General features: G+C 44.5%; 1 protein-coding gene across 21 annotated transcripts in view; it reads right to left on the bottom strand.

Moving 5' to 3' along the window:
* macf1a (microtubule actin crosslinking factor 1a) overlaps positions 1-25,607 on the bottom strand; it is a 496,134-nt gene that overhangs the window by 151,670 nt on the left and 318,857 nt on the right. For all 21 annotated transcript variants that reach the window (XM_078237840.1, XM_078237846.1, XM_078237833.1 and 18 more), the window contains 8 exons: positions 24,358-24,507; positions 20,951-21,184; positions 20,321-20,572; positions 17,333-17,561; positions 15,510-15,826; positions 11,286-11,462; positions 8,081-8,204; positions 2,905-3,113 (listed from right to left, as the gene is read on the bottom strand). In XM_078237840.1, coding sequence (XP_078093966.1) covers positions 2,905-3,113; positions 8,081-8,204; positions 11,286-11,462; positions 15,510-15,826; positions 17,333-17,561; positions 20,321-20,572; positions 20,951-21,184; positions 24,358-24,507 — 1,692 coding nt within the window. The remainder of the gene's footprint in view (positions 1-2,904; positions 3,114-8,080; positions 8,205-11,285; positions 11,463-15,509; positions 15,827-17,332; positions 17,562-20,320; positions 20,573-20,950; positions 21,185-24,357; positions 24,508-25,607) is intronic.

The raw sequence follows: 25,607 nt of genomic DNA, 5'->3' as shown, positions 1-25,607 counted from the left end.
CGAGGCGGGAGGGGAAGGGACGGGGGTGGGGAAGCGAGCGGGAGGGGAGGGGACGGGGGAGCGAGCGGGAGGGGAGGGAGGGGACGGGGGAGCGAGCGGGAGGGGAGGGGAGGGGACGGGGGAGCGAGCGGGAGGGGAGGGGAGGGGACGGGGGAGCGAGCGGGAGGGGAGGGGAGGGGACGGGGGAGCGAGCGGGAGGGGAGGGGACGGGGGAGCGAGCGGGAGGGGAGGGGAGGGGACGGGGGAGCGAGCGGGAGGGGAGGGGACGGGGAGCGAGCGGGAGGGAGCGGGGAGGGGAGGGGACGGGGGAGCGAGCGGGAGGGAGGGGAGGGGACGGGGGAGCGAGCGGGAGGGGAGGGGACGGGGAGCGAGCGGGAGGGGAGGGGACGGGGGAGCGAGCGGGAGGGGAGGGGACGGGGGAGCGAGCGGGAGGGGAGGGGACGGGGGAGCGAGCGGGAGGGGAGGGGACGGGGGAGCGAGCGGGAGCGGGGGAGCGAGCGGGAGGGGAGGGGACGGGGGAGCCAGCGGGAGGGGAGGGGACGGGGGAGCGAGCGGGAGGGGAGGGGACAGGGGAGCGAGCGGGAGGGGAGGGGACAGGGGAGCGAGCGGGAGGGAGGGGACAGGGGAGCGAGCGGGAGGGGAGGGGACGGGGGAGCGAGCGGGAGGGGAGGGGACGGGGGAGCGAGCGGGAGGGGAGGGGACGGGGGAGCGAGCGGGAGGGGAGGGGACGGGGGAGCGAGCAGGAGGGGAGGGGACGGGGGAGCGAGCGGGAGCGGAGGGGACGGGGGAGCGAGCGGGAGGGGAGGGGACGGGGGAGCCAGCGGGAGGGGAGGGGACGGGGGAGCGAGCGGGAGGGGAGGGGACAGGGGAGCGAGCGGGAGGGGAGGGGACGGGGGAGCGAGCGGGAGGGGAGGGGACGGGGGAGCGAGCGGGAGGGGAGGGGACGGGGGAGCGAGCGGGAGGGGAGGGGACGGGGGAGCGAGCGGGAGGGGAGGGGACGGGGGAGCGAGCGGGAGGGGAGGGGACGGGGGAGCGAGCGGGAGGGGAGGGGACGGGGGAGCGAGCGGGAGGGGAGGGGACGGGGGAGCGAGCGGGAGGGGAGGGGACGGGGGAGCGAGCGGGAGGGGAGGGGACGGGGGAGCGAGCGGGAGGGGAGGGGACGGGGGAGCGAGCGGGAGGGGAGGGGACGGGGGAGCGAGCGGGAGGGGAGGGGACGGGGGAGCGAGCGGGAGGGGAGGGGACGGGGGAGCGAGCGGGAGGGGAGGGGACGGGGGAGCGAGCGGGGAGGGGAGGGGACGGGGGAGCGAGCGGGAGGGGAGGGGACGGGGGAGCGAGCGGGAGGGGAGGGGACGGGGGAGCGAGCGGGAGGGGAGGGGACGGGGGAGCGAGCGGGAGGGGAGGGGACGGGGGAGCGAGCGGGAGGGGAGGGGACGGGGGAGCGAGCGGGAGGGGAGGGGACGGGGGAGCGAGCGGGAGGGGAGGGGACGGGGGAGCGAGCGGGAGGGGAGGGGACGGGGGAGCGAGCGGGAGGGGAGGGGACGGGGGAGCGAGCGGGAGGGGAAGGGGACGGGGGAGCGAGCGGGAGGGGAGGGGACGGGGGAGCGAGCGGGAGGGGAGGGGACAGGGGAGCGAGCGGGAGGGGAGGGGACGGGGGAGAGCGAGCGGGAGGGGAGGGGACGGGGGAGCGAGCGGGAGGGGAGGGGGACGGGGGAGCGAGCGGGAGGGGACGGGGGAGCGAGCGAGCGGGAGGGGAGGGGACGGGGGAGCGAGCGGGAGGGGAGGGGAAGGAGGGCAAGCGGGAGGGGAAGGAGGGCAAGCTGGAGGGGAGGGGAAGGAGGGCAAGCGGGATGGGAGGGGAGAGGGAAAGCGAGCGGGAGGAGCGGGGATGGGGGGGCGCGAGCAGGAGGGACGGGGACGGCGAGCGGGAGGGGAGGGGACGGGGGGGGGCGAGCGGAAGTGGAGGGAACGGGGGGGGGCGAGCGGGAGGGAGGGGACGGCGGGGCGGGCGAGTGGGAGGGAGGGGACGGCGGGGGGCGAGCGGGAGGGGAGGGGAAGGCGGGGCGAGCGGGAGTGGAGGGGAAGGCGGGGCGAGCGGAGGGAGGGGGATGGGATGGGGCTGCCGAGCAGGGGGGGAAAGGGGGGATGAGCGGGAGGGGAAAGGGGGGGATGAGCTGGAGGGGAAAGGGGGGATGAGCGGGAGGGGAAAGGGGGGGATGAGCGGGAGGGGAAAGGGGGGATGAGCGGGAGGGGAAAGGGGGGGATGAGCGGGGAGGGGAAAGGGGGGATGAGCGGGAGGGGAAAGGGGGGGATGAGCGGGAGGGGAAAGGGGGATGAGCGGGAGGGAAAGGGGGGATGAGCGGGAGGGGAAAGGGGGGATGAGCGGGAGGGGAGGGGATGGGGGTGCCGAGCGGGAGGGGAAGGGGGGGATGAGCGGGAAGGGGGGGGGGGGGTGAGCAGGAGGGGCGGGGGAGTGAGAGACAACGAGGGAGGGATAGTGCGCGGCAGGGCTGGAAGGGAGTGATGGGACTGAGAGTTGGAAGGGTAGGCGAGGTTAATGGTGGGGGTGGGAAGAAAGAAAGATCAAGCACCCAGACAAATGTCCCATTAAAATATGAATTACCAACAAAATTCTTTAATTATTCCACCACACTCGTTCTTAAATGAAAATAATTGCCAGGTATTATGATATTACTGACAGGATAAAGAATAGCATTCATGTAGGCATGCCAACGATTTTTAATCTCCCTCTTAAAGGAAGCACTGTCCAAGAGCTCTATGTTTAGACAGGAGTCTCCTAAAAAATTATGATTTGATGATATATGAGGAATGATAATGTTCTCATGACTTTGAAATCAATGGATAGTTTGATTGCTCTGAAAAGCAAATATTTGAAAGAGAACTCACAGTGTTTTGGGCAAGAGTGTCTTGGATGGCAGCAGAAGACACCAATAAATTATTCTGATTTTTCATGTTCTTTTCAACATCTTCCAACCAGTCTAATAGGTTATCCAAGCCTTCTTGAACATTTTGGGACTGAGCAATTGACATTTGCACCTTCTCATTGCGCTTCGACACCACCTCGGACAAATTCTTATACCGCTGTGTGATAGAATCTAAAAAGGAGCACAAGGCTTTGTTATGGTTTTTCAGGAGAAAATTTCTGGTCAAGCCACTTACAAAAGGTTAATAATTGATAGTGATAGTGGGGTACTCAGCCATAGTAATGCCACTTCACATCAAGGGGAGATGGTCATTGCCTAGCACTTGTGATGCACGAATATTACTTGCCATTTATTAGCTCAAGCCTAAATGTTGTCCGGTTCTTGCTACATATGGACACAAGACTTTTTCAGTATCTGAGGAGTTGAGTGGTGCTGAACATTGTGCAATCAAACATCCTCATTTCTGTCCTTGTGATGGAAGGAAGGCCACTGATGAAGCAGCTAAAGATGGTTGGGTGTAGGACACTATCCTGAGGAACACCTGCAGCAATGTCCCAGCACCGAGATGATTAGCCTCCAACAAGCACAACTATCTTCCTTTGTGCTAGGTACGATTAGAGTATTCCCCAATTCCCATCAACTCCACTTATGCTGGAGCTACTTGATGCCACAGCTGGTCAAGTGCTGCCTTGATATTTGGGGCAGTCGCTCTCATTTCACAAGTTTAGCTCTATTGTCCATGTTTGTCCACAGGGCAATAATCGGCCAGGTTGGGATTGTCCTGCGTCCTGTGGACTTTAGTGCTATTGCCGGAATGTTGTCAGGTTCCTTGGACTTTTCAGTATCCAATACCTTCAGCCATTTCTTGGTATCATGTGGAGTGAATCAAATTGGTTGAAGGCTGGCACTTGTGATGCTGGGAACGTCAGGAGAAAGCTAAGATAGATCATCCACTCAGCACTTCTGGCTGAAGATGCAAATGCTTTGGCCTCATCTCTCACACTAATGTGCTGGGCTCCCCCATCACGAAGAATGGGGATAATTGTGGAGCCTCCTCCTCCAGTGAGTTGTTCCAATTGTCCATCACGATTCCCGACTGGATGTGGCAGGGGTGCAGATCTTAGATCCGATCTGTTGGTTGTGAGATTGCATAGCTATTCTATTGCATGCTGCCTCCACTGTTTGGCATGCAAGCAGTCTTGTATTGTAACTTCACCAGGTTGACACCTCATGCTTAGCCATGCCTGGTGTTGCTCTTGCCAGACCCTTCTGCACACTTCATTGTACCAATGCAGATCCCCCTGCTTGATGATAACAAGGATATACGAGGCCACGAACTTACAGATTGTGGCTGAATACAATTCTGCTGCTGATGTCCCACAGTGCCTCATGGATGCCCAGTTTTTGAGTTGCTAGAACTGTTAAATCTATCCCATTTAGCACAATGGCAATGCCATGCAATACGTTGGAGCATATCCTCAATATTACAATGGGACTTCATCTCCACAAGGACTGTTATGGATAGATGCACTGGTGACAGGTAGATTGATGAGGATGAGGTCAAATAATTTTCCCTCTTGTTGGTTCCCTCATTATCTGCTGCAGACCCAGTCTGGCAGTTATGACCTTCAGGAGTTGACCAGCTCGGTCAGTACTGATGCTACTAAGCTACTCTTGGTGATGGACATTGTAGTCCTTCACCTAGTGAATGGTGTGCTTTTATCACCCTCAATGCTTCCTCCACGTGGTGCTCAACATGGAGGAGTACCGATTTATCAACAGAGTGGGGTGGGCAGAATCAAAGTCGGTGATAATCAGCAAAGAGGTTTCCTTGCCTATGTTTGATCTGATGCCATGAGGGTTCATGGGGTCCAGAGTCAATGTTGAGGATTTCCAAGGCAACACCCTCGCCACTGAATATCATTGTGCTGTCACTTCTAATGGATCTGAACTGTTGTTTCGACACAACAAATCCAGGGATGGTGATGGGGTATCTGAGACATCGTAAGTTATGATTCTGAGAGTCTGACTATGTCAAGGTGTGGCTGACATATCTGTGGGACAGCTCTTCAAATTTTGGCACAAGCCTACATGTTATTAAGGAGGTCTTTGCAGGGTCGACAGAGCTGGGTATGCCTAGGTCAAATGCTGAGTGGTCTTTCCAGTTTCATTCCTGATCAACCTTTTTGTAGCAGTTCGATACAGTTCAGTAATTTGCTCGTCCATTTCAGAGAGCATTTAAGAACCAGCCACATTGTAGTGGATCTGGAGTCACATATAAGTCAGACCAGGTAAAGACAGCAGATTTCCTTCCTGAAGGACATTAGTGAACCAGATAGGTTATTAACGACAATCAATAATGTCATTCCTCTCGTTATTCCCATCCCATTGCTCCCAAGCCATCTCCATCCCACTCTTGCCATTTCACCCTTCTCATGCAATTCTTCTCATGGTAGCATTACTGACACCAGCTTTTAATTCCAGATTTGAGCTCTGTTCCCAGGGCATTAGTCTGGGCCTCTGGATTACTCGCTTAGTGACATTACCACTATACCACTGCCCCCTCCCCCCCCACCCCCATGCCATCCTCCCTCTTAATCTATTCCTTTTAGGTCATCCCCCATCCTATTCCTTCCACCGCCCCAAACCATCTCCTTCCCGTTGTTCCGTTGTTTAAAAAAGGTTCCAAAAGAAATCCGGGAAATTATAGGCCAGTAAGTTTGACGTCGGCGGTGGGCAAGTTATTGGAAGGTGTGATAAGGGATAGGATCTACAAATATTTGGATAGACAGGGATTTATTAGGGAGAGTCAACATGGCTTTGTGCGTGGTAGGTCATGTTTGACCAATTTATTAGAGTTTTTCGAGGAGGTTACCAGGAAAGTGGATGAAGGGAAGGCGGTGGATGTTGTCTACCTGGATTTCAGCAAGGCCTTTGACAAGGTCCCTCATGGGAGGTTAGTTAGGAAGGTTCAGTCGCTAGGTATACATGGGGAGGTAGTAAATTGGATTAGACACTGGCTCAATGGAAGAAGCCAGAGAGTGGTTGTGGAGGATTGCTTCTCTGAGTGGAGGCCTGTGACTAGTGGTGTGCCGCAGGGATCGGTGTTGGGTCCATTGTTGTTTGTCATCTATATCAATGATCTGGATGATAATGTGGTAAATTGGATCAGCAAGTTTGCTGATGATACAAAGATTGGAGGTGTAGTGGACAGTGAGGAAGGTTTTCAAAGCTTGCAGAGGGATTTGGACCAACTAGAAAAATGGGCTGAAAAATGGCAAATGGAATTTAACGCAGACAAGTGAGAGATATTGCACTTTGGAAGGACAAACCAAAGTAGAACGTACAGGGTAAATGGTAGGACTCTGAAGAGTGCAGTTGAACAGAGGGATCTGGGAATACAGGTACAGAATTCTCTAAAAGTGACGTCACAGGTGGATAGGGTCGTAAAGGGTGCCTTTGGTACATTGGCCTTTATAAATCGGAGTATCGAGTATAAAAGTTGGAGTGTTATGGTAAGGTTATATAAGGCATTGGTCAGGCCGAATTTGGAGTATTGTGTACAGTTTTGGTCACGTAGTTACAGGAAGGATGTAAATAAGGTTGAAAGAGTGCAAAGAAGGTTCACAAGGATGTTGCCGGGACTTGAGAAGCTGAGTTACAGAGAGAGATTGAATAGGTTGGGACTTTATTCCCTGGAGCGTAGAAGATTGAGGGGAGATTTGATAGAGGTGTATAAGATTTTGATGGGTATAGATAGAGTGAATGCAAGCAGGCTTTTTCCGCTGAGGCTAGGGGAGAAAAAAACCCAGAGGGCATGGATTAAGGGTGAAAGGAGAAAAGTTTAAAGGGAATATTAGGGGGGGCTTCTTCACGCAGAGAGTGGTGGGAGTGTGGAATGAGCTGCCGGATAAAGTGGTAAATGCGGGGTCACTTTTAACATTTAAGAAAAACTTGGACGGGTTCATGGATGAGAGGGGTGTGGAGGGATATGGTCCAAGTGCAGGTCAGTGGGACTAGGCAAAAAATGTTTTGGTACAGACAAGAAGGGCCAAAAGGCCTGTTTCTGAGCTGTAATTTTCTATGGTTCTATGGTTCCCATGGGCGCCCCCCTCATTTTTCTCTGCTTTTGTTCTCCACCGACTCCTCCATCCTGCCATCAACCATTGGAAGCCTCACGTCTGTCATGCTTTTCATCCTCTACCTTGCCCACGTGCTTGTGCCAGGCACCACCCACCAAATAAACTCACGAGCCGCCTAAAATAATCAATCAAAACAGTCCAGAAAGACAAAAAGATTATTTATCTTCATTGACTACAGCTGCTGAAAGTAGTATATACTTGCACCATTGCTTGTTTTCCTTTCAAATGGCCAGTATTTATTTTTGCTTGGTATGATTTGTAAGTTATTCTGGTTTCCAATGAATCACCTCCGACTTTTGAAAACAGTTGGCCAGAAGAACATTACTCTGGCATAATTAGTTGCTTCATTATTTTACTGCCAATATGTTACTGTGATTGAGAGGGTTCTTGCAGAAAATCCCATTTGGTGCTGTTTTTATTTTTACAATCTCCAAACTAGGTAGGATTAACTCAACAATTCAAAATGATTCATGCACTTCTCATGCAGTACTTTCAAACGACTTAACACTTGAACTATGTGCCTCCGTAGCAAAGACATCATTCAATAAATATGTGTTACGCAATACCAAGGGGATTCTGGCATATTTGCCTGGATCACTACGCCGTCCCATTAGCTTAAGTTTCATACTGAACATAGCTGCTCCAAAATATTATTGCACTTTATAAAATATAATAATTTTGTTTAAATGTAGTCTTTAATTGTACAGAATTCTTTAGTCAAAACAGTTGTATTTTCTAAAAGTTTTCCAGTTCATGTGACTCTTAACTATTTGCATCAGATTTATGAACTGCCTTATGAAAATAAATGAACTTGTCTGAAACCATATCAACTACAGAAAATTTCTAAGAGCATGATTCAGAAAGTTCAATGGATCATTCATATTAATTGTAAGTAGTGAAGAAGCTTGTAGTAATTGCTGATAGGAAGTATTGTTTTCTTGCACTTATAATTTAAGAACTACATTTTGGTATAAACATTGATATTGAAGGCCATACCTGTTCTTTGTTGAATTTGATCCTGATTTGGAACAAGGTCATCATCCAAGGACAATAATGATTCTGCTGCTTTCTGTAACTTTTCTACAGTGACTTGGCGTTCAGCTAAATCTCCCTGAAGCACCTGTAATTACATAACTGCAGTGTGAGACATCTGCAATTATTAACTGCAATAATTACACCTACAAAACTTACAGTACCACATTAAATGCAAATATTAAGTCGATAAAATCTACAATAGTGTTCACTAAGCAGTTCGAACAGCTTCAAACGTTGCAGGTAAAATCCAGTAAACGACAACAACATGCATTTATATTCTGTATTTAACCTAGCAAAGTTTCTCGCAGCAATTCACAGGAATGTCACTGTTCATTAACGAGTGAGTGTTTGTTGTCAAGGTGTTGGATTTGACTTTTATTTAATGATGTATATACGATAAAAATTCAATCTTTTGTCCTGTATAAAGTACCACACAGCTCCTCAACCCATGGCTTGATGGGTTACTGTTCTGCCATACAGAATACAAGACCCTTTATGTGAAAGTGCTTTAAAAAGTCTCTTTGGCCAGGGAGGGAAAAAATGAGCAAAAGGACTTGGGTTTTTGATTGACATCCAGTACCATTGTGGGTGAGTACATGTATTGGATGTTTATTGGGCAACATTTGGGCACCACTGCTAAAGTCTGCTGACTCACATTCTCAGAGCTGAACAGCCATTTGGGCAAAAATATTGAAAAGACTGTGGCCCACCAGCACAGGAAATGAGGTGCAAAAATTGACGAATATAAAGATCTGTGACATGGATTTTCCAAGTGCCATTATATTAGTGCTGGTAGTAAACATTTAATATATAATATGTGTTATATATGTACAGAGAAAATTCTACCTTAGGTTATCACAATTATCTTGACAAGTTTGTATATTGTTTCAGCTTTGCTAAAATTATAAGTGCCTATTCCAAATTTACTAAAAATTGAAATCTTTCCCATATTTATTGGGAAAAATGGAATTACCAATATTTACAGATACAAAATTATACACATGGTTCTTAAATTTAAGATTACATTTTGTAGCATCCAAGAGTACGTCCCAGATGGAACTCTAGACTGTTAAAGTTATTAAAAAATCATAGATGATCAGCAGAAAAAATAATGCAACATATGAAACTTTGTTTAGTCCATAAAAAATTACAAGTTTCACACAGTAAACAAGTCAAGTACTTTAAAAAGTACAAATAAGCAAAAATAAAACAACATTTTTTTGCAGTGCTGCAGCTTCACCTACATATACAACATAACTTGAGACATCCCTATCCTTAATTACTAAACCACCAGGAATTTCAGTGGAAAATTAGATATGCGGCAAATATAGTTTGCACATATATTTCTAATAGAATCAAATTACAATTGATTCTATGAATAGGCTAAAGATAGTACAGATCAAGCTTTTTGAATTTCACCAAAATTCCCAAAGACACCACAATAAAAGCATTAAAAATACACAACCAGAAGAAAAAAAATACAAGACGTGACTTTCCAGCCTTTCCTGCTGGCAGGTTTTCCTGTCAAAGGCAACCATCCCCCACCGTGGCACATTACTAAGCAGCAGGACAGGAGAGCCACGTAAAATACTGTAGACATTGGCGAGACTGGAAGATCCCACCGGCAGCCAATGACGAACTGCCTCCGCTGCTGGAAAACATGCTGCAGGGCAGGAGGGTGTGGGAGGAATCCCGTCTCACATTTAATAGCATCTGACCATATCTCTAAAATGTCTTAAAACACTTAGAAAACAATAAATCACTTCGTAATATAGTGACTGATGCATTAAAGATGTACAAATGCAGGTTGTTGTGCACAAAGGTCGGAAAAATATTTACCCAACAAAATCTTAAATCTCCACTTAAGGTTAAATTCTAAGGCGCCCAACCAAGAGGCATTGGTACTTGGTAAACCCTAGAAAGAAAACAAACTTGGAAAGAAAGGAAAATGCTTAGGATAGATTTTCCAGCCCTTCCCACTGACAGGAACTTCTAGTCCCGCCGAAGGCAACTCCCCGTGGCGGGTTCCCTCGTGGCAGGATGGGCAACTCACAAAAAACACTGTGGCCAAAGGTGAGCCGCCTCCATTTCCAGAAAATCCCACCCTAAGACAATGAATATTTCCAACTTTTGACATTTGTTTTTATAGAAGGGACTGTATTTTTGGAAATCATGAGTCTCTTACCATATAATATTGCAAAAATCATTTTGCTTGATACTTTAATGGGATGAATTACTCCTGGCTTCCCACACTCTGTAGTCACTACAAAGTAGGAGAAGCTGAGGAAATTCCTGAGTTATGTCTTCATGTCACTCATGCCACACTGCTGATATGAAAATACTTACTCCATGCTGCAGTAAAAATATCTCACATCTTGAGTGAATAGAACACCAAGTGAAATTTTCAGAAATTAAGGAATTAATGTGCTTCATGAATTGAAAACAATATTCAATGACCAAGGTTTCAGAACAAGGGGGAGATGTTAACAGTCAGGAAAAGCATAGAATTTTACCTCCAAAGTATGCATGCTTTTTATTTAAACTGTTTCCCCACCCAAAAGTAAGCATGATCAATAGGCTTGACTGTTATGTTGGGAAGCTCTCAAAAAATGACTGCAAGTTTAGTGGTTGTTGGGAGCGGGGTTTGCAGGGTCTCAGGGTAGTTTGTGTGGGTACAGTGTGGTTGGGAAGGGTCAGGGGTAATCTTGCGGGTAGAGGAGAGTCAGGGAGAGACTGGGGGTGGGGGGGGGGGGGGGGAGGAAGGAGGGGGGGTGTTGGAGATTGGGCACCTGATTCAGAGGATTCAGAGAACACGGGAGTGTTGTTAGTGGGAGATTGGGGAGCTGATGGTGGAGTGCAGTTTACAGATTAGCTTGTTGGACCTGGCGAAAATACTTCTGTTCCACCTGGCCCAAAACTAGTGCTGTAGAGGCATTTTTATTTTCATTTCCTTTTACTGGGATTGCATAGGTTAAGGTCAGCTTCCATAAAAAGTTTCAAACACTAACCCACCTTTTAAGAGTAGAATGGGCATCTGCCCATCATCCTAACTCCATTAAAACTGGATTTGGGTGGCTCCAACATTTACGGCAAAAATATTTTGAACAACACAGTTTTGCCTACAATTTAAAATAAAGGATTTTACACTTGTGAGAATTTGATTTACCTTAATACTCTCAAGCTGTGTCTGCAGACTTTGCGGATCAGAAGAAATTGTTTCAGACAGAAGCTTGTCTCCAGTTGCCTCAGAGTTCTCTAGCCACAAATCCAGCCCATTGGCAATCTCTTGGAAATGTTGGTATTTCTCCAACATACTGGACAGATGAGAACCAAGTTTATTGCACTGTGAACAAAGCAAATAATTATATGGATGTTTAAATCTACAATCTTGGTGGCATATGTCAGACATGCCCCATTCAACAAGTGTCCACCCTTGACATAAGAAAGTACATTGCCACACATTATTGATCAATCAATCATAACACAACATAAAGTGTGTCCTGCATCAACATCTTCAAGAACTGGAGATGAAAAGACAAGGTTCATTGTGCACCATCAAGAGCGAGCAAAATAAAAAGATTGTTGAATCAGGACAAAAGGAAGACATTCAAGCCATTACACCTGTGCTATGGCTCTTTAGTAGAATTATCGATTAGTCCCATTTCCCTGCTCTTACCAATAAGCCTTGCAATTTTCTCCCCATTAATTACTTTTCCAATTCCCTTTTGAAAGATATCATTGAATGTGTTTCCACAATTCTTTCAGGCAGTGCATTCCAAATCAGAACAAAGCATTGTGCAAAGAAAGTGTTTCCTCATGTTGCCTCTGCTTCTTTTGCCAATTACCTCAAATTTACATTCATTGATTACTGACCCTTATGCCACTGAGTGCCCAAGGCAAGGCCGTTAATATTTATTAAAAAGAGCAATGGTCAGGCCACTCCTTTATGATTTCCTCCACTCTGGAAAACAAATGTGCACTACGATCCTCCATTTTCAAGTCCCTTAGCCAATTTTGTATGCATTCTGCCACTGTCCCTTAATTCTATTGGCTTTAATTTTGTGAACAAATCTATTGTGTGATATTATATCAACTACCTTTTGGAAGTCCATTTACCCAAGTTCAACGACAGTACTCCCATCAATCCTCTTGAGGGTTTCAGGATGATGGTGCTGCATTTTCACTTTGAGACCAGCTTTGATCCTCACCCTATCAGTGTTTGGATCCGCCCAATCTTCCTAGAACCTCACTATTTGCAGATAGACCTTCCTGTGGTTATTCTCCAGCTTCCTCCGGTAACTCTGGATCCCACCGTCATTGTAGTCAATAATCCAACCCCACCACCCCCCCCAAACTCACAAGTATTGAGCCAGACAACCCCCATTACCACTGACTGTAAGATAATAACAGCATCATGCAAACCAAGCTGTGCTTCTTTCCAATTGTATCACAACTTGGTATGGCTCCTGCTCCGCCCAAGACCACAAGAAACTACAAAGGGTTGTGAATGAACCACAGTCCATCAAGCAAACAAGCCTCCCACCCATTGAATTTGTCTACACTTCCTGCTGCCAGCATAATTAAGGACCCCACGCACCCGTCTTACGTGAGGAAAAAGATACAAAGGTTTGAGGTCACGTACCAATTGAATTAAGAACAGCTTCTTCCCTGCTGCAATCAGATTTTTGAGTGGACCTACCGCGCACCAAGTTGATTGTTCTCTACGTCCTAGCTATGACTGTAACACTACATTCTGCACGCTTTCCTTCTCTGTGAACAGTATGCTTTGTCTGTACAGTGTGCAAGAAACAATACTTTTCACTGTACATATGACAATAATAAAGCAAATCAAAATCAATTGAGCACAAAAGTCTTGTCCCTCCCTGGAGCAGGACTATGACCTGCATGTCATGGATAGCCCTGTAGCAAAGCCCCAGGATTGCCTTTGATCTTTCTCAAACTATTTGGCTCTGGACCAGGGACTATGAATGTCTTTCAATGAGCTATCCCATTCCTTTGTGAGTGATCACAACATTGTCTCCCTTCTCCCCCTCATTGAGTGTCTGTGCAACCATCCCTCAAGCACAAATCTTTTCCCTCCCCAACCTCCATGAATCTCTGTGCAACCCACCCCTCTTGAACCGCACTAACAACACACTCCCCTTGTTCCATAATCTGCCTGTATTCCCTCCCATTCATAAGGTTCGATTCCCATTCATCTTACTGTAGAATGCCTGCATTCTAGTTTTCCGACAGGCGTCAGTTCCTTGAATCACAGTATCCCCTCTGCTTGTCATTGTCCCCCACATCTCCAACCTCTATTGTCCTTCATGTCTCTGGCTTCCTTCCTCGCCAAACTCTCTAACCCCACCATACCCTATTATCCATGCCCCTGTCATTCCCCCCCACCTTAACCCTACCCTACATCCCCACAAGTGTGGCATCACACCAACACTGCTGAGAAACCAGAGCAGCGCGGCAGCAGTTAGGCTTTAAAAATATTGCATTCACCTCAAAATCACAAGAGAAGTGAAGGTGGACAGCTGCACGCTACAATTTAGACCAGTCTAAATTCCCACTGTAATTGGGAGGGGGAATGTGATTCTGACGGGTAGCGTTTTTAATGCATATTCATGACATGGTAATGTATTCAAAAAGCGTTCCCAACATGAATCAGCTGGAAACCCAATCTGCCATCAGCCACTGTGAAAAAGGGGAAAAGTCCAAATTGATTTCCTGCTGGTAGGATTCCAATTTTTGGCCTCACTCCAAATTTTCTGCTCTTGGCTGCCACCTGTTGCTGGCAGGACTGTGAAATTCCACTATTGGATTATGGAACCCCTTGCTTCCTTTGGTCATCCCATCCACAATTTGCAAACTTTTAAACCCAATTACTTCTAGATTCATCATATTGAATAGGAGATAGTTTAAAGATTGGTAGTAATCAAAGTAGAAAAGTCATCCCCAGTCCAGAAAAGAGAGATCCTAGGTTACTGGGGGGAATAAAGGTGGAATATTGTGGAGGCTTTGACCATAATTTTCTAATCATGGAGGCTTTGACCATAATTTTCTAATCCTCCTTGCACATGGGGTGGCGCCCGAGGACTGGAGGATTGCAAATGGGAGAGGGATAATTCCAGCAGGTATATATATGCTTTTCTCACTATTTGGGTTGACTTTCATTTAATAGCCAATCATTTTTCAAATGCCAATTATCTTTGCCCTAAAATTGTTTTCTCTAAAAATTTTCCCATTGGTGACTTAAGGCCTATACTTGCTGGAATTATTCAATTGGGTTTCAAAGTTTGTAAATTGTGGATGGGATGATCAAAGGAAGCAAGGGGTCCCATAATCTTGACTTCCTGGAAAACATAAAAGTATCTTGACTCAAAGAATACTCACCACTGATTCACCTCACTTCTAAGTTCCAGTGGGGAAAAAGGGGTTGAATATTTTCAAGGCACTGTCTTAACGAGGAACTGATTAAATGACCTGTTTGGAAAAACTTGACTCACACACTGAACTAAAAAGAGATGCCTTCTCCTTAACTCCTCAAGGAGGACATATTCAGGTTTGGTTGGGGGAGGTGGTGGCATCGTAGTAATGTCACTGGGCTAGTAATCCAGAGGTCCAGGCTAGTGCTCTGGGAACACGGGTTCAAATTCCACCATGGCAGGTGTTGGAATTTAAACTAACCTATCAAGAAATAATCATTTCATTGTTACAGCTAAAAGGAATAGGGAAGAAACCAAGGTTAAAACAGATGGTCTTTTCGGGTGGCTCTATGGACAGCAGAAAGAAATTAGCTTTACTCTGCATCCAGTCTGTGCTGTAACTGATCTGGGAGTACTCAATGCTAACAATCTTGCCCAGAGTGGAAAGTGTTCCATTCCACTCTATCAACCAGCTCTTACCTCAAAAGGGGCAAGTCGTTCTTTGATTTATATGGCAGGCATTTAGAAGATACAAAAATCAAAAATTCTAACTGCCGAATTTTCAAATGGAGTTTTCAGAGGCTCAACAATTGCCTCAATGGATCTGTCCTGGCTTTAATTTCTTTCAAGTTGAATCTGGCACAATTATGCTTCCCAGAAAATTAGATCTTATGAAAAGTTGGTTGCTATTATTTGCTGCAGTGGTCTATGTCTAATTCAAATAAGTTGGGTCACTTAATAGGGTCACAATGGGAAACTTATTAAATAACAGTTAATTATGTCCTATGCCCATTATTTACAAGCCAACAAACAAATTGGACCTCATAACAGACTGACTTTCACAACCTGTGTCTAACCACACATACAAAAGGGTTGGGCTTGGGTTCTACTGGAATTTTAAAATAAAATCCAAGACATTAAATATCTTTACATATAGAAAATGAAAGGTGTCTTACTTTGGAATGAAGTGTGCTATAGCGATTTTTGGCATCTTCCAGCTTGTCCTTCACTAGTTTGGTGGTAGCAGAGGGATCAATTGGGGTCTTAACATTTTCATTTGCATTGGTTTCGGCAAAGGCATTTGCGGTGTCCAGCACCTTTTGTCCAGAGATTGTGACATATCTTAGATCCCCTTTATGAGAAATAATATCCTCAGAGAAACTCTTCTGTCTCTGCAATTTGATTTGTAATGAATTGGTGTCCATTTCTCCAGCTTTTATCTCTTCAAGTTCACTTTCGGATTGGATCAGCCAGGCCTCAAATTCACCATGGTCTGTTTTCAAAAAAGGTAACATTATTAATAATAAAGATGGCCATTAAATAATGGTGCTGTAATAAACTCATTTATGTTTCGGAGAATGGGGGACCATCAAAAAGGTCCCGAATTATAGAGAATTCATTATATCCTGGAATAATTACTAGAGCCAATTCCAAATCATGCTATTCAAAACTAGTGCTTTGTTCTATCTGTAAATTTGAGGTAGATAAATTTTGGTTAAACAAAACTATCAAGGGGTATGGGCCACAAGCAGTGTCATACAATCATAGAATCCCTACAGTGCAGGAGGGCCCATCGAGTCTGCACCAACCACAATCTGACCCAGGCCCTATTCCCGTAACCCCACATATTTACTCTGTTAATCCCCTGACACTAAGGGACAATTTAGCATGGTCAATCAACCTAACCCGCACATCTTTGGACTGTGGGATGAAACCGGAGCACCTGGAGGAAACCTACGCAGACACGGGGAGAATGTGCAAACTCCACACAGACAGTGACCCAAGGCCGGAATTGAACCCGGGTCCCTGGTGCCGTGAGGCAACAGTGCTAACTAATGCCAGCAGGTTGAAAGCCACCAGCATTTCAAAAGGTATTTCACTGAATGCGAGTCTCAGTATCGAGATTAGCCGTGCAGACAGGCCAGAAAAATGCTTTGTTCTGCTAATAGGAAATACTTCAGGTAAACGACTGCACCATCCGGGGAAGGCATACATACGTTGATCTTTTAGAATGCACAGAAGCTGAAGGGACTGTCAGCCAAATATACACAAAGAATCTTCAGAGGGCAACCTTTTCGTGGGAGCAGCAGGCAGATTCCAACTAGAAGCCTGCAGGTCGGTTCTAGCTAGCAAGAGTGCAGAAACCTTAGTGGATACAGTTAAAACTATATCTTCGCTGAACCAAGTGGAGACATTCCCCAGCATAACTACTCAATTGTATAAAGTGTGGTAAAGATAAGCTGGCCTTTACTTATAGATCTATAGAATTGGTTGTTGTTTGAGAAGAGGGAAGTCCTGTAAGAGTTCAGATCTTGTAAATGTACTTTGAAACAAAAAGGATAATTTCTACTTAACCTGTGTCGATATGTTTAGTAGTTTCTTGTACATAACTGTCTTAGATCATTATAGTCCTGTTCGCGTGCAAGTATCTTTTCTTTATTGTAAGAAATAGTCTTTTAATAAGTGTTATACTATGTCTGGGCTGGTTACTGTTCTCATTGGGTCTCGCACATGGCTCCATACATCATTCCCATAGACAAAACTATACACTACCACAAACCGGTGTTCCCAAGTTGGGATACCCCCGCAGATAACATCAGCCGGGTTCGTGATAGCAGGTATGTGGAATTGGGCCATAGATCAGTCATGATCTCATTAAATGAAGGAACTGGGCTGAATGGCTAATCCTGTTCCAAAGTAATTTTATTCACAGTTCTTTTCAGCTCACAGAACATGCACTTACTTGAAATTTGGAATACAAAGTGGTTCTTTCACTCACCTTTCAGAAATTTTTGGAGTTCTTCCTGTAGGGCTTGAACATGTTTCAGTTGAGTTTCTGTCTGCAAAAGTGCTGTCTCGTACTGTACCTTCAGCTCATTCAGATTGCTCTGCAATCGCTCTCTCTCTTCCGGTGAAAGGTTATGACTGTGCTTGTCCAGGAAGGACTGAGCTGACTGCGTTGCCAATAGGAAAGCTTGCTGTTGTGATAACAGTTTTTCATGATGGACCTGAACAAAAAAAATGTAATCATGTACAAAAAGAAAAAAAGCTCATTTTAATTATCCTACATTTGTCTCTTGGATTTAAGTATTTTCTTTAGTACGAGATCAATTGAAATATGGGGCATGACCGTACCAACTTGCCACACTGGCTGATCAGCATGGTGAACAGGGAAGATAGCGTGAGGGACCAAAAAGCCGATTTGCACTGAGCTATCTTTCCCGTCCTGTTTTACTGGCGAGAACGGCTTTGCGCCCAGCTCATTTACATAGAATTGCCTACATTTAAATGTACATCGAGTTTGGCAAAGCTGCATCTACCCTCCCAAATGCTTCCCATCTTGCCAGCGTAACAATCATTACTGCTCTACAGTAGCACCCTGGCACCATAAATGTACTGGAGTAGTGCCATGGGGATAGGGCTATGATGGGGGGGTGGGGCCTACACAAGGCGGGGGCTATGCAAGACGGCTGGTCGTGCAAGGGGGGGCTGCAAGGGGATGGTCGCATTGGGGGTCATGACAGGGGACTGGATGGTTGAGGAGAATGTTGAGGATCTGCCAGGGACCTCATCAGGAGGGTGTTGATGCCCCAATGTCGGCAACCTGTGTTGGTTTGAGGGGGGTGGAGGGGATATGTGTATGTGACAATGCTGTAAATGATGGTGGGGTGGTGATCGGAAGAGGTCTACCGGTTCATCAGCAGATTGGGGTGCCCTGTGCAATGGTGCCCAAGTGCTCTGAAGCTAGCTTCACAGACTTCCCTCACTGCCCCATAAAGCTTCCAGCTGTCAATGAAATTGACAGAGTGCCGGAACATTGCAGTGCTGAGTTCACCGAAAAGATCAGCACAAAGACTCCCGTTTTCATGCTTTTATGACACTTATAAACGTTTGGGGAAAATTCCACCCATGATATCCAAACCTTCCTGATTTACTAAAATTCAGAAAGTGAAGATGGCCAGATATAAAACAAATACTGACTTTGTAAAGGTTTGATTCAATTATGAAACCTTAAATTATATAATCATGTCTAGCACACAACCAATCACCAGTCAATAGCTCAAGTTAATCTACTGAGGTTGTAAAATGTTTAGCTGCTTATGGCTTAAGTATTTTTTTTTTTAAAAGTGCTATTCAGTTTCAAGGAGCCATGCTGAGAGTTCATGTCCTACATTGATAAAATGCAAAAATAATTTGGCGACCTTCATAAAATCAGCTCTTATATGAAAGTTTGTCTGTGTTGCCTTACCAAATAAGTAGCTTTCAGTTTTTCATTACTTGAGCTGAAAATGCCTCTCATCAAAAGTCCAAAGTATCACATTCATATCTTTGCATTTGGAAATTTAATTTTCTCTGATAATGTACAGGTTACCATACTCAAAAATAAATAAACTGGACTTCAGAGAGCTTAATATATGATCAGTCTAATTCATTCACTTGTCTTTAAAAGCACTTGTTTGAAGTGATACCAAATCAAAAGACAGGGTAACAACCATGTCTAGAACAAAGTGTGTACATTTTCTCTAATGAATGAAATAAAAGCACAAGTCGGCGAAAGATTAATTTTCTTTTCAAATGTTCCTTCCATTAAGGGTTTGGAAATTTTCAAACCTATGTAACGCCTGACTTGTGCAGGATTCTACAACATATCGACTGTAAAACCCATGAAAAGATTGTGGGGTGAAGTCTCTCTAGTGTGTGGCCTTTGGCTGCACACTGGCCACCCAGCCCATGCTGAGTGTCTGCCTGCAGGCAATTGAACTGCCCATCCTTCATGGCGGGAAACTCGGGTCTGGGGTCAGAATAGAAAAATTAAGTCGGCCATTTTAATCCCTAGTTAACAAGGATATTAATGAGCCTGTCTGTCGCCATGTGGGTAGGCATTTTCCTAGGTCCTGAATAACTGTCAAACTCAGTAATGGAGTCAGGTAATTGGAGGCTGCCTGGCCTCACTAGAGCCTAACAATTTAGCATAATGTGATCAAAATAGAAGGCAGACTGGTTTCCACTAAAGAATGGATAAGTGATAAATTATTTTTGAAACTCAAGAGTACACTTAGCAGATGCAGAGTCGTTGTTGGAGCTGCTCTCATCCAGGCAAGTGGAGAGTATTCTGCCACACTCGTGACTTATGCCTTGTAAATGGTGGACAGGCTTTGGGGAGTCAGGGGGCGAGTTACTCACCACAGATACCCAAGAGGGTATCCACAGCAAAACATTTAATCACAATAGTAGTCAAATGTGGACTGGTTTGCCTGCTGATCAAAAAAGTGGAAGGTACCTTGGCAAATATCCGAATAAAAAGGAGGGGGGAAAGGAACAGTAACACGTGAACAAGGGAAAAAGACAACAGGAAAGTTGTGTTGGAGGGGAGTAGAACTACGCAGTTGGCATACCTGGACGAGAAGTGGTAATAAATTATCATGACAAGCAAAATATTGTGGAAGATGGAAATCAAACAAAAAACTCTGCAAACAAAGATGCTGCTTGTGTTATTCCAGATCATTTTGTTCTTCTTATAAGTTCCTTTCAGGTTTTTAAAAACATTAGATGCTTGGATACAAGAAGTCAATGCATAGAATTATTTTCTTTAAGCAAGGTTTTTGGTTCTGCGTATAATGATATACACATATTTCATATTAAATGATACAATATATTTGTTCCTGCATGACATTAAGGGTCAAAATAATAGAGTAGCAGTGATTTTTTTTGTTATTGCAATTGTTTAAACAGCGCATTAAACTGAAACAGATTGAAGTATTCATACCTTTAATGTCTGTTGCTGCTGGCTCAGACTTCCACCCATCTCAGCCATAGTATTCATTACATCATTCTGGCCTTGCAGCTGTAAATCATTTCTTAATGCATCTAATTCATCAGCTTCATGCTTTAAGTTCGGTTCCTCTTGAAGCAGTACATGTTGAGAACACGATGCTGCCTGCTGTCCCACGGCTGAGAGCCACCCCAAAAGACCATCTATTTTAACCTTGTTTTCTTCAAATTCCTCAACTGCTTTTGCCTGTAATAATATTTTTTAAAGTACATTTGATGATGCAATGATGTTTTGATGCAAGACATACTTGTCAAAACTTTGCTAGATTCAATACAAAAAACATTTTTGAATGAATGTTCTAATCCAGAGTTTCAAACCATTCTCCCATAATCCTATAGATTCCCATTTCCAGGCTTGGTATTTGCATTATTAAATTGTCAATTTTCATGCAGTTGTAAAAGCTAGGAAACTGCAGGGAAAAATTATTAAAATGCTGCTACCATATTTGTGTTCTTAACCATTGTTATTTGTCTGATTATAATTCTCCAGTGTAAGTACTGGCATTTGTAGCAACCTATCAATAGTGATTTTCAGCATTTCTACAGATTTGGTCCTGCGCATTACCTTTTCGGTTTCCTGCTGGACAGCTTTTGTTAAGGCACTGTCTATTTGTTTCTGAAGCGTCTCAGCACTTTGACACAACACTTGGTGCTGAGCCTTAACTTCCAGCAGTTTCGTTTCAACTATTGCCAATTCTTCAGGATCTAGCTTTCCCTGATTCTCCTCCAAAAAACGTTGTGTAGCTTTGGTCACCTCCTCCACAATAGCAACATGTGACTGCATGTCTTCTTGCAATGCCTAAAGGGAACATATTATCAAAATTAATATAATAGAATCCCTGCATAAAAAGACAAATAAAACACCTATCAATATACCTTGCATCTAAATACATTTCTGCCTGCATCATTTGACTTCCTGTGTCACGTTTTAGGCACTCTTTGTTAGGTTTTCTCCATCATAAATGACGATTCCCACATCTACAATGGGTTTCACTGATGTAAATTTGTCTTACTGCAATTAGACATTCTGGTCACTGGGCAGCTTCATATCAGTCTGTGAAAGTTTTCACGCAGATATGCTTGAGAAATCTCAGATTCTATCTGCCATTTTGTTTTCTTCTCAGACAAGTTGGAGCTGTAGGTTTTCGATTTGCAGAGTGGGTTCCATTCTGGAATAAGGTTTATATAATGCTGGGATACAGCAGGCTGCAATTACTAAATCTAAACCACTAGTCTTTAGCACAAGAGGATGCTCTAATGAAATGCCTGTTGTGATGTCACGACAACAATCCACTGCATTCCGTAAAGGCAGCAATTACTTCTGTCACCCAACTCTTACTACCGATGGTCAGCAAATGACTGATATTTATCTCAATGGCAATAGCAGTAAACACAGAATGGATCCAGATGGGAATTTTGAACACAAAGGTAATTCATAGCTATTCTTATAAATGTAAGCCATCTGTTAACATGCAATTTTGAGGTGGAAGATATGGCTCCGTTCAATGCTTCAATGGCATTGGTAATGATACCCAATTTAAATTTGATCATCAAACTAGAGATAAGAAAAATGCATTTTTAAAGCAAAGTTTTAGTGATACTGAATTCTGGAATAGATGGATCACCTCAGAAAAATGGTTTAGGAAATCATTGAACAGAAATTTATTGAGAAATGTTGTGCTGCAAAATTATCTTTACTTCATCTAAAGACTTAAAAGGGTAACTAATTGTCAAATAAATATAGAAAAGGACCTACAGGATTGATTATTTTACCATTATAGAATAGCCAAAACAGTTTTGCTGCTTCTATGTGCTTCCATTTGTAAATAACCAATGTAGTTACTTTTATCTAATAAATGCTCTTACTGCGTTTGATGTTCTGCCATGCCAATTAGATGGAACAAAATAATACATGGCTATGCCTCACAGCACCAGGGACTTGGGATCGATTTCAGCCTGGGCGACTGTATGGAGTTTGCATGTTTTCCCTTTGTCTGTGTGGGTTTCCACCAGGTATTCCGGTTTCCTGCTCTAGGACACTGAATCTGCATATGCACCCCTGACCCCCTGCTGTGTGGTCCAGGGTTGTGGGCTGCCTCTGTATTGTTCAGGTGAGTCCCGACACCTGCAACGTTGTTCCCCACGTGTTTCACATTAGTGTGTTTTTCTGCCAGCATTGCAGAAAATCTGGTGCGGGGGAAACGGACTTTCATCTGTATCCCAATAACGGATGCAAATAAGGTTCATGCCTCCGGCGGTTTTTCTGACCTGTCATGGTGGATACCAATGGAAGACCCAGCTGTAAATTCACGCTGGCATGAAACAGATTTCTGGGCCTCCCGCCAAATTCTCCATCCCCTCCCACCATCTTGGGGGTCTTGGGAGAATTCTGCCCCTAGTTCTAGTCTTACCCGCAAATGAAAACATCTTCACTACATATATTTTCACCTCAAAAATATGTTTAACCTATCAAAACCTTCAATAATCATAAAGCCTGCAACCAGACTACTTCTCAGTCATTTTGTTTTAACAGGGCCTCTGCCTGTTCAATCTTTCCCGATTGATATAATCTCTCATTTCTGGTATAATTTGAGTAATTTTTTTCCACTGTCTCACAATATAGGCTGTCCAGACAGAACTGTTAACTGCATCCCACTGTGGTATAACCATGGTTCTTTACAAATTTAACAAAGCTCCTTGACTTTTCAATTCTATCCTTCTTGAAATAAACCCTATTACGTTGTTTGCTATTTTAAGGCCTTATTAACCTGCTTTGTTACTAAGTGATTTGCATATCTGTACCCACCCACCTCCTAAATCTCTCTCCACCTCTACACCATTTAGACACTTATTATCCAAGGAGTATGTGGCTGTCTTATTCTACCTTCCAAAATGTACTACCTCACAATTATCGATAATGAAATTCATTTGTCAATTACAAGCTCATTCCACAAATTTATTAATGTTTCTGTATTTTTTTTGCAGTCCTCCTCTATATTAACTACTGCCTCCAATTTAGTGCTGCCTGCCAATTTTGATTCCAGAGTCATTAAAAAAAAATGAAAACAGTGGAACAGTGGACCCCAGCACCAATTCGTGTAGAATATCATTCTCCACCTTTGGCCAGTTTGAGTAACCAACTTTAACTCCTAACTGTTTTCTGTTACGTAGTCAGCTCACTATCCATTTGGCTGCTTGTTCCTTGACTCCACAAGTTCTGACCTTAGTCATGATTTAACTATGCCTTACCTTATTAAAGGCCTTTTGAAAATCCAAATAAATACATTATGTCTATTACATTACTCATTTCTAGCCCTTGCTTCTTCAATGAATTCAAAAAGGTTTGCCCAGAGTTTCCATTTTGAAATCAATTATATTTTGAATTTCTAGATGTTTTTCTGTTGCTCCTTTGAGTAAGGATTCATTATCGTTCCCAATTGGGTTGTAGTTCCCTGGATTTGTTCTGTCTGCATTTATAATTACAGGAGTCACATCAGTGCCCACGAGTTCTCTGGATTATTCTAGTTAATGAATTATTGGGCTGAAATTTACCGTGGGTTTTGCAAACCTGATGTCAGGGTGAAAAGTGGGTCCTGAGCCTGCATTAACGAGCAGAGGGATTGACCCTCTGATTTTACTATCTTCTAATTCCTCATCTGTGGGCCAGCCATTCATTTGAAGATAGCTGTGGCTTACTGATGCTGCCAGCAATCCCTTAAAAATGGCTGTTAATTGGATCTTTCACTATGCAAATTGGCTGCCTGCCTTCATGGTGGCTGGCGGTCATTCTGCCTCTCAGCCTGCTGCTGGGAAACTTCCCAGATGGTGGGGAGCCTCCTTGACACAGCTAGAGGACCTATTTTGCTTTTGTGTTTCAAATATATTATTTTAAATCTGATGACTCAACTGGAAAAGCAGATAGGTGGACAAATAGCAAGGATGCTTTATTACTGTAAACTTGCTGTCACCAACCTGAACTGCACTCTGTTGTTGCTGAAGAGCAGGCAGATCACTCTCACCAACTGCCACCTGATGACTGGCTACTCTGCCAGCTGTCTGAGCCAGCCATGTACTGAGCTCATCCAATTTCTGTCTACATTCCTCTTGTTGCTCTTGCTGTGCCTGCAAAAAGACAAGAACATATATGCCCAGTTCCAATTTCTGTGCCGTTTGTTCTCAAAACAGTTGTTTTGAAAAAAACTTTACACTGTCAATAGAATATTTCTGGAGAGAAGAACAGAACAGATCTAAGCAGATTTTTGATGTAGAAGCTTACAAAACCATTTTTATTAAATGGTACCCGATTATGAATTATTGTTACATACAACTGAATAAATGGCCTAAAATGTACTGCAAAGTCTACAACAGTGACAAATTGATATCCATTTGTAATTAGTAATAATAGTAATATTTAAATTTGAAAAAACAGGCATTTGAAAACTGTGTTCAAAAGTCTGCAATCTGAAATACAAGGTTTATGTAAACAGATGGACTTAAATTTAATGTTACATGTCTGCATGATAATAGAACAATCTTGTGGGTTTTATCACCAATTAGAATTCTATGAATTGTGAAATCTGGATCTAAAGGCACTTGCACTACACACTCAGAAATCTGCAAAGAACATACAGTTGAGCTAGTTTTATTTTTACAGAGCTGGTTGAAAGTGAACAGCAGCCCTTTTATTCTGTTCTCAGCTCCAGCCCTTATGTACACTTTAGCAACCATAGCATGAATTAGTACAATTGAGCAGGATGTGTCACACAAATACAAGGAATATATCCCAAGCCATAGTGGGGAAATTTCACAAAAATACATTTTAGAAGCAGTGCAGAATCAGTTGTTATTGAACGACAATGACAGAAATATAAGCATGTGGCCTTGCAGTTAAAAACCACAGCATAAACTTGAATGACCATTTTCAGATCCACTACAAAGCATTATCTTCATTATGTGAGCCAGGGCGAGTTACGAAACAAAAGTATCTGGAAAAAGCAAGGCAAAACAGGTTACAAGATTGACACAATGAACATTGGTTAGAGGGTTACTGATAGCATTGCAGCTGAACAAAGGACACAAGAACAATCCACAAAACTTAATGAAATACTGTGCCTATACACTATAGTCCTGGCTAATGTCTCCAACTCGAACCTGATTTTCACCAAACTAGAGACTTTTGGGCTGCCTTACTATAAACCCTTGTCGCAGTCAATTACTTCATC

The sequence above is a fragment of the Mustelus asterias genome, chromosome 21 (assembly GCF_964213995.1).
Source record: "Mustelus asterias chromosome 21, sMusAst1.hap1.1, whole genome shotgun sequence".
NCBI classification, from domain to species: Eukaryota; Metazoa; Chordata; class Chondrichthyes; order Carcharhiniformes; family Triakidae; genus Mustelus; species Mustelus asterias.
Note: the sequence above shows the minus strand (reverse complement) of the source record. Positions and strands in the feature narration are given on the sequence as shown.